The sequence below is a fragment of the Lipotes vexillifer genome, unplaced genomic scaffold (genome assembly GCF_000442215.2).
Source record: "Lipotes vexillifer unplaced genomic scaffold, Lipotes_vexillifer_v1.1 scaffold371, whole genome shotgun sequence".
Lineage (NCBI taxonomy): Eukaryota > Metazoa > Chordata > Mammalia > Artiodactyla > Lipotidae > Lipotes > Lipotes vexillifer.
This window is the reverse complement of record NW_006786304.1, coordinates 790,803-799,894: the sequence shown is the minus strand read 5'-3', so window position 1 is coordinate 799,894 and position 9,092 is coordinate 790,803. Positions and strand designations below refer to the sequence as shown.

The 9,092-nt window shown below is 56.4% G+C and overlaps 1 protein-coding gene across 1 annotated transcript in view; it reads right to left on the bottom strand.

The window, feature by feature from the left end:
• Positions 1-8,280, bottom strand: part of SLC1A5 (solute carrier family 1 member 5) — a 10,676-nt gene extending 2,396 nt beyond the window's left edge. Inside the window, exons 1-6 of the mRNA XM_007458490.1 lie at positions 7,340-8,280; positions 4,962-5,004; positions 4,472-4,519; positions 3,095-3,261; positions 1,004-1,237; positions 29-223 (exon numbers count right to left, since the gene is read on the bottom strand). Of these exons, the coding sequence (XP_007458552.1) occupies positions 29-223; positions 1,004-1,237; positions 3,095-3,261; positions 4,472-4,519; positions 4,962-5,004; positions 7,340-7,908 (1,256 nt within the window). The 5' untranslated portion in view covers positions 7,909-8,280. The remainder of the gene's footprint in view (positions 1-28; positions 224-1,003; positions 1,238-3,094; positions 3,262-4,471; positions 4,520-4,961; positions 5,005-7,339) is intronic.
• Between the last annotated feature and the right edge of the window lie 812 nt (positions 8,281-9,092).

Sequence of the window (9,092 nt, the reverse complement as noted above, 5' to 3'; positions counted from 1 at the left end):
CCCCCCCCCCCCCCCCCGCTGCACTCACAGGATAGTGATAATCTTCACGAAGTCCAAGGATCGCTGATTGAGCTGTGCAATAAACACTGCGGCCACACACTGGAAGAGCGCGGCACCGTCCATGTTGACAGTGGCACCGATGGGCAGAATGAAGCGGCTGATGTGCTTGGCCACGCCGTTCTTCTCCTCCACGCACTTCATCATCAGCGGCAGCGTGGCGGAGCTGCGAGGGGACCGCAGATCTGAGTTCTCAGTTGGCGCGACCCAGCCAGCCCGACGGGCCCCGCCCACCGCTCAAGCCACGCCCCAGCTACCTCCCCTGACCATCCCCTGGACCAGGCCCCGCCCACACAGCCCCTCATCTCAGGCGCAAGCTCTGCCCACCAGCCTAGACCTCTGCTTCCCACGAACCCGGGGCCTCCACCCACACCCCTTAGCCCTCCCCGGCTCGCCATGCCCTTCTCTTCTCAGAGCCAGAAGGCACTAGGGATCCCACAGAATGGAAGCATTCCAAAATATAGGGAATCTTGGACCCCTGGGAGATTACCAACGGCTACTCCTTAAACTACACATAAAAATTCATAACTAAATTCTAGAATGTCTGAGCGCTCACTGACTCACACCCCTTCCCCATCTCTACCAATAACAGACCTCGACTAAGAATTACTATACTCTTGGGGATGCTGCTATAGGGAGGGTTGGATCCTGAGGGGACAGGGCCAGCAGAGATGGACAAACTACTCAGGAGAGGTGGAAGGAGCTTTCAGAGGTTGGATCCAGGCTAAAGCACTAGGGTCCCCCAAGGCCAGGCCTTGGGATAGGGAGGGGTTCTCAGGAAGGAAGGAATAAATCTCCAAGGCAGTAGTTTCCTAATGGGGGGGGTTTTTCCCTCTACCCAGATCCCATGTCCCTGGACAAAATTTCAGGGGTCTTTAGACATTTGATGCCTGTTCCAGGCCCCTTAAGCTTAAAAACCCTGCCCTGGTCTGCCCCAAGGTCACACCTGGAGGAGGTCCCGAAGGCAGTGGCCAGCGGCGTCATGATGCCCCACAGGAACCGGTAGGGGTTCTTGCGGGTGAAGAGGAAGTAGATGAATGGCAGCACCAGAAGCCCGTGGATGGCGTGGCCAAGCAGGCAGCACAGGATGTATTTGCCGAGACTAGCGAAGAGCATCCCCACGTCCTCCATCTCCACGATCTTGCCGGCCACCAGGAACAAGATGCCCACAGGGGCATACCTAATTCCCCAGGAGACAGATTGCCACCTCTGACCATGTGCCCACCCAGGGCCAGGCATTATGCTGGGCACATGGCCTGACCACACTTCTCAGCCTCCCTCAAAGTCAGGAAGCGCCCACAGCAATGTGGGCTGATGTTCGGGCACCTCCCCTGCCATCCTCCATTCTCTCCCCTTGAACACAGTACCACTGGGAGATAAAAGAAGTCTGGGTGGTTCCATCAACCACTTGGAGTACAGTCACCCACCAGATTTGGACTTAACACATGGCCAGGAAAGAAACACCCACCATGCATATCATTTACATATTCTGGGTTTGTTTGTTACAGCAGCTAATATGACATAAACCAATACGCTCTCTCACCATGAAAAATAAAAACCGTGGCTCATGTCTTAATGACAACTCCCAGGTATGAAGCATTTATGATGTGCCGAGCCCTTGAACGGGATTGAATCTTCACCACAACCCCACAAGGGAGCTCCTATGTTGAATCTCTTGCCGCTATCATTGAATTAAAATCAAACAGGTCTGTAAAACAGGGGCCATAATGCTACCAACCTCATAGGAATCCTGGGAGGATGAAATGAGATGCCAGTTGAAATGAGTTGAAAGCTTTTTGTACACAATAAGTGAAGTCTATAGACTTCCGCTGGGATTTATTATCACCCTCTCCTGGAGGGAAGATCCCAGGGGTTGCATGTGTCTCCCAGCCAGGAGGGCTCCCAACATCACTTCCCTGATTGCCTGATCGCTATGGCTACTTGTCTCCAAACCCCTTCTCCTCTTTAGTTACAGAAGAAAAGCACCATTTCCCAGCCACCTGTGCACCTAGGTTTGGCCAAATGCCCAAGTTCTAGCCAGTGAGATGTGCCCAGAAATTATACAAGTACTTGACAAATATTAACTAAGCTTGTTTACTGTAGGCACGCTATAGGTCAGGCACTGTCCCAAGAACTTTACACGTATTAACTCACTCGTGCCTGGTACTATCAACGCCATTTTCCAGATGGGGAAACTGAGGCACGGCGGGATAAGTAACTTGTCGTAGGGCGCACAGCTGGGAAGCAGTAGCGCCGGGACGGGAACTCAGGCTGCCCAGCTGCAGAGCCTGCTCTGATCCACACACCAAGTGTTTCTATTCGTTTCACACAGCAGCTTCTTAGATGTCAGCTACCCTGGAATCAGGGTTGGGGTGGGGGGAGATTTGGTAAAAATGCAGCAGCCCTAACCCACCTCCTGATTTCTGACCTTCTGACCCAGGATGGGTCCTGAGAATCAGTGTGACACCATGTGGAGATGAGACAGGGGAGGTGGCAAGGGTGAAGCTGAAAGCCTCTGCACGTGTTTTTTTCCCTCATTATCTGAGGCCATTTAACAAAAGCTCATACATAATGGTGATAATCGTAGCTGACATTAACTGAATGCTCAGTAGGTGCTAGACATTTAAAACACTTTCTAAGTGCTTTACTTACACCTCAGTCACTCGTGTCATCTTAATTATAACCCTATAAAGCAGGCACTATTTTCCATTATTGTTCCAAAGGCAAACATTTGATGACAGTGAACTCTCGGAAACTGAGATGCATTAGCCAGGCTGCGGCCACAGCTCGGTGGTATTTTTGTCACCCTCCAATAGGATCAAGAAGGTTCCAGGATCAGTATTAGCTCTCACGGCATACAGCACTGTCCTCACCTTATAGATGAGGAAACTGAGGCACAGAGAGAGTAAGTCACTTGCCTGAAGTCACATAGCCAGGGAATAGTCGATGCTCGATTTGAATCTAGGCCGCCTGGTTCAAAGGAGCAGATGGAGGATCGCCCCACCCCGCCTCACCAGCCCCCTCTCCCACCACTTACCACATGATCCAGGAGACCAGCACCATGGTGGCATCATTGAAGGAGTTAAAGAAGCGGATGAGCAGCTCTCCCTCAGGCCCCAGCTTCCGCAGGGCCACGCCAAAGATGATGGCAAACACCACCAGGCCCAGGATGTTCATACCCTCCACCTCACCCCCCACGGGCACCTTTGGGCAAGAACACATGGGGTTGCGCGGGGCCATTCAGTCAACCCGCACAGTGACTGAGGGCCTGTCCTGCGCACTGCGGGGACCCAGCAGAGACAAGACCATTCCCCAGGCCCCATCCTCCGAAGGCTCACAGCCCAGGTCCAGGGACCACCCAGAGTGAACAGGGCTGGGACGGGGGAACCCAGGGGAGTATGGGAACCAAGGAAGGTTGTGCTGCCAAGCTTGGAGGAGGGGAATCAGGGAGGGCTTCCTGGAGGAAGGGGCTAAGACTCGGAGACGGGGGTGAACAAGGTAAAGGGAGGGGAGGGGTATTGTTACCTCTTCTAGAGAGAGTTAACAATATGCAACAACCTTGAAATGACTCTAACTTAGGCATTCAAAGAACAGAAAGAAATTCACTGTGGCTGGAGCAGAATGGGCCAGGCAGAGTCACAAGATGACGCTGGGTGGGCGGATGGGCAGGGGGAGGACCTCACAGGGGCCCCGGGGACTACGGCGAGGAGCCTAGGCTTTCTTCTGAGGGCACTAGGGAATATGACAGGGCTTTAGGCAGGAGAGAGGCTGGGGCAGGTTTGTGCTTTGGAAAGAATACTCCAGCTGCCAGGCTGAAGGTGGGTGGGAGGGGGTGGGAAGGGAGGGGAAAAGAGGAGCCTGGACCTGAGTGTGGCTGTGGGGAGGGAGAAGAGAGGGCAAAATGGAGATTCCAGAAAGGCAGAAGAGACAGAAATTGGGGCAGGGCTTCGGAGAGTTTAAAACAGATTGCGCCCAAATGTTAGAGGACCCAGGGGACTTCCCTGGTGGCGCAGTGGTTCAGAATTGCCTGCCAATGCAGGGGCCACGTGTTCGAGCCCTGGTCCGGGAAGATCCCACGTGCTGCAGAGCAACTAAGCCCGTGCGCCTCAACTACTGAGCCTGTGCTCTAGAGCCCGCGGGCCACCACTACTGAGCCCGTGTGCCACTACTGAAATCCATGCACCTAGAGCCCGTGCTCCGCAAGAAGAGAAGCCACCGCAATGAGAAGCCCGTGCACCGCAACAAAGAGTAGCCCTCGCTCGCCGCAACTAGAGAGCGCAGCAACGAAGACCCAACACAGCCAAAAATAAAAATAATAAATAAAAAAGAAGACCCAGAAGGCAGATGAGACCAGGGTAAGAACAAAATGGAAAAACCAAGGTGCAGGGCCCCCCACCGCCTTCCCAGCTCTTACCTTCACCTGGGTTCCGTTGAACAATCTCTCCTTATAGGAGGTAGCGTACTGCAGGTGGGGTTGGGAAGAGTCAGCATCAACTGTCATCGAGGCTCCCCCGCCCCATCCTGGCACTGACAATACTCAAAGCCCGCCCTAAGCTTCCCTTAAACGTGATCTCATTCCATCCCACCAGCAACCCTGCTGCAGTAGGACTATTCATACCCCCATTTTCCAGAGGCGGAAACTGAGGCTCAGAGAGGTAAAGGCACTTGCTCAGGGTCACACAGCTAGAATTAGAACCCAGAGGGGGCTCAGAACCCATATTCTCATGAGGGGCGTGGATGGGTTTCATTCAGAAATCACCCAGGAGCCCTGCAAAATGGCCTGTAAATATGTGGGCACGTGCGTTTTTCCAGGCACCACCCAAAATCAGGCACCAAGGGGCTGGAACTGGCTGTCTCCCTCCCTGCCCACCCCCCAACCCTGAGGGACACCCCAGAGGACTCACTGAGCGGAAGGCTGCGGACACCAGGTTGGAGGGGAAGATATTTCTGCAGAGATAAACATGGTGGGGGGGGGGAGTATTAGATACCACAGGAGGAGGTCAGGGGGGCTGGGTTGGCCTCTTGGGGTGAGGGGAACCTTGGAGGCCCCATCTGTACCCAAATGTGGTCCTCACCCATGCCTCAGCCAGGTTCAGCCAGGCAGAGATGGACCTGGGCCTGCACATCTTTCCAGGGTGTGCAGAGTCTCAGCTGGAATCCTGGGGCCCAGGAGGCTGGTGTTCTAGCTCAGAGGGAATGTGGATTGAGGGTGAGGAATGCCAGCTTCCCAAGGCAGGCTGGGGCAGGGTTACGGGGCCTGGCTCCATCCCACACTCAGCACCCTCAATACTCTGAACATCTTGCATCAGCCACTTCCTCCTGGAGGCCTGGGAGGGCTGAGGAAAGGGCTGGCCCTGGGGGCTGCCTGGCGGGTTGCAGGCTGTAGGGAAGATCTGGGTGTGTTAGGGAAGAGGTGGTGAGAAAGTGACAAGGATTGACTGCGTTGTTGTGAATGCGCCTTTGTGTTTATGCAGCCACTCTCGTGTGAGGGTGTCTGGGTGTGATTAAGTGTGCAGCAGCGTGCATTAAACCCCACTGAGCATGGGAGGGAGTCGGACAGTGGCCCCGTGTGCCTCAAGGCAAGACAAAACTAACAGCCAAGGTGACTACAGGTGCTGTACTAAGTGCTTTATATAAATCAACTCATTTAATTCTCCTGACAGCCCTCAGGGCCCGGCACTATTATCCCCATTTCACAGAAAAGGAAGCTGAGGCACTGACAGGTGAAGAAACTTGCCGTTAGGAAGTGGCAAAAGTGGGATTTGAAACCGGCCAGCTGGTGCCACAGTCCGAACCACCCGGCAACCTCGGATCTTCCCTCTCACCAAAGACGTGGGTGCGCAGCTGGTGGTGGTGGTTGGTAGTTTACCAGGTGTTGGTATCCGGTTGGGGAGCGCAGGTTAGTGTTCAGATATGTGTGACCCTGTTGGTGTGTGGCCCTGTAGGCACGTATGTGAGTGTGCATGTGCTCCTGAGCTGTGTTTAGGCAGTGTTCCACATGTTGGTGTGGTCAGTGGCATCAGTGAGCGTCTGCGTGCCCGCGTCCAGTTGTGTGCCAGTGGCTTATAAAGTTGGGTGGCTCTGAGATGTTCCAGCTAAGTCGCCGAGTGGCTGGCCAAATGAGCTACATGGATTTGGGCACAACGGGGAAGCTTGCACACATAAACAAACTTCAAGTGGGTGTGCCCCTCTGCAGGTCGGCCTGTACCCACCCAGGCCAGCCAGGGCTGGGTCAGGACACAGCTAATCTCCCCCAGCCAGAAGGTGCCCACCCGCTGTAATTTCTGGACACCAAGCCTCCTCCCAGTATCGGCCTGCACTGATGCCCCAAGAGACTGAGGGGAACCCTGTTCCGTGACTCATCATTTCCTTCCCCCACTTCCAGAAAGTCCCCAACCAACCCGGAGACACTGAATCAGCAGGCCTCAAAGGCAAGGCCATGTGAATCCAGCAGTCTGCCCTCCTTAAAAGGGGGGAGAGAGCCATTCTTGAGGGGAGGGGAGCAGAGGCCCAAAAGAAAAGAATCTGCCCCCTTTCTGGGCAGCCTAGTGCAAGGGGAGGGCGGCCGGGTACCAGACAGAGTAGGAAATGAAATGGAAAGTTTGTGGAGGTGGCAGGACTTACCTACCAGGAACATATAAAGGGGAAGCCAGGGTCCTGCCCAGCTGAACTGGGTGGGGAAAAGAGGCTGAAAACAGGACCTGGCTTTGTCTGGGGGACACGTGGTGTGGGGAACCACGTGGGAAGAGGGCCTGGTGGGGGGTCATTCTGATCTCTTCAGGTCCTGCAGGGGGCCCTTACCCAGGGCTCCCAGAACTTTTATCCAGACACTGGACTTAAACCTTTATCCAGAAGCCCCATCCTGCGGCCCTTGGCCACCCAAAGATCCCCTTTCAAGTTCCCCTCAGGATCCTCCTCCTGAGGGGACTCTCTTATGTCCCCCTCAACCCCGCCAAGCATCACTTCTCCCTCTATAAGACTTCCACGCCCCTATCACCCTCCCGTGGGGTCCCGCTTATGTACGCAAGCCCCCATATTTAGAAATCTCCTCCAGGAGTCTGTTATCACCCTCTGTACCCTGACCCTCAAGGGGCCAGAGCCCCCCACAACTATCCCATCCTGTTTTCCTGAGGCCCTGGGGATGTCCCGGACACGGAGGACCCAAAACCCCCCTTCCGTCCACGTGGCGACTCCGGCCAACCCTAACACGCATCCCCTCCCCACGAGGCTGAAGCACCCACCCCCTTCCCCCAACCCCTCCACCGGGCGGGCGGGGTCTGACCTCACAAGATCCAGGAACGAATCGAGCACCTCCTTGCTGGGGGCCTCTTCCACGGAGCCCGTGGCCCCGACCGAGCTGTTGATGGCGGCGAAGGCGGCGCCCGGCTGCAGTGCGAGCGCCAAGCCCACGCCGAGCGCCGACGCTAGCAGCGTAGTAACCAGGAAAAAGAGCAGCGCCCAGGCGCCCAGGCGGCCGAGCGCGCTCGGGTCCAGGCTGGCCGCGCCGCCGATCAGGCTGCACACCACCAGCGGCAAGATAATCATCTTTAGCAGGCGCAGCAGCAGCTCGCCCGGGAAGGCAAAGGCCTCCGGGCGCGCTGGGCCCAGCGCTAGCGCGCCGCCGACCCCCGAGACCCCCAGCCCCAGAGCCACGCCCGCCACCACTGCCACCACTGTCAGCAGCACCAGCAGGTTGGCGCGAAGGCAGCGGCGCACCTGGTCCCCGGAGCCGCAACAGCCGCCTTTTGCCGAGCCGAGGTCCTCTAGGGGGACCAACGCCGAGACACCGTTGGCGGTGAGCTCCGCCGCCGCGTACCCCTTGGGGTCTCCCTTAGGTGGATCGGCCACCATGATGAACGCCCCGGGGTTCCTCAGAGCCTGGAAGCTGGGAGCGCTTGGGGCTCCTTCCCAGGACGCTCTCGTTCCTTAAAACTTTGTTAACAGAGCCTGGAGGCTGGAACTTTGGAGGGTTCCCTGGAGTTGTGAGTTCACAGCGCGTAAGTTCCTTGTCTCTTGGAAGCTGGAGTGTTTGAGATTCCCTGGGCTGGATTCCCTGGCGCTGGGGCTCCTCTGCTCTTCGTTTGCGCCCTGCGCTGAAAGCTGGGAGGTGGGAGCACCTGGGGTTCTTTACCCTGGGGGTTAGGAATACGGGAGTTTCTCAAGCTGGGACCTAGGGTCCTTGGCTCCGGAAGGCTGAAGGCGCCCAGGCGGCAGAGGTCTTCAAGAGGCTAGGTGCTGGTGGCGCAGATCCGGGAGGCGGGGACCTGGGTTGCCTGGGTCCTGGAAACGGAGAGCTGGGGAGCCTGAGTCTGGGGGCCGGAAGACGGAGCTCCGGGAAGAGGCGGGCCAGGCTCTTGGGTCCAGGCGGGAAGATCTGGTCCCCTGGGTGCCGAAGGCGGCGGCCCGGGATCCCGGGAGGAATCAGCTGTTAGCCGAGACCGGACCTCCCGGGCTCGCCGCGTGGCTCTGAGACTGCTTGGCGGAAGCTGCCCGGATTAAGCACCCGGGGCGAGGCTTGAGAGAACGGGGACAAACCCACCGGTGCCGATTGGTTCGGTCGGGTTCAGGGCCCTCCACGGCGGGGCTTTGGCTGGAGTAGGGCCAAGTCACCCACACAGAAGGCAGAAAAACAATGGTTACATTCAGGGGCGGGGTCCGGGTGGGGTGGGGGTGGAGGGTCCGAAGGGGGCGGGGCGTTGGGAGGAGGCTTTTTCCTGCCGGAGGATAGGGTATTGGGTTGGGGGCCTTTAAGCCACAAGAGTGCCTGGCGCGAGGGTCTCTAGAAAGTGCCAGGTGATCCGCGGGTCTGCAAATCAATTTAGCCTGAAACTCCTCTTCCGCCCTAAATTCCGGTCTTTTGTCCGTTCTCGTCAATTCCTCGCATGTAAAATACAGATCCCTCACGTGATCGGTGTAAGAGTTAAATGAGATGGAGTGATTTATTTAATAATGTTAATAATTTTCAAAATAAAAGTTCTCAGTTCAGAGCCCCACACGTATCAATTAATGGCAGTTATTATATTAGGACTGTAATC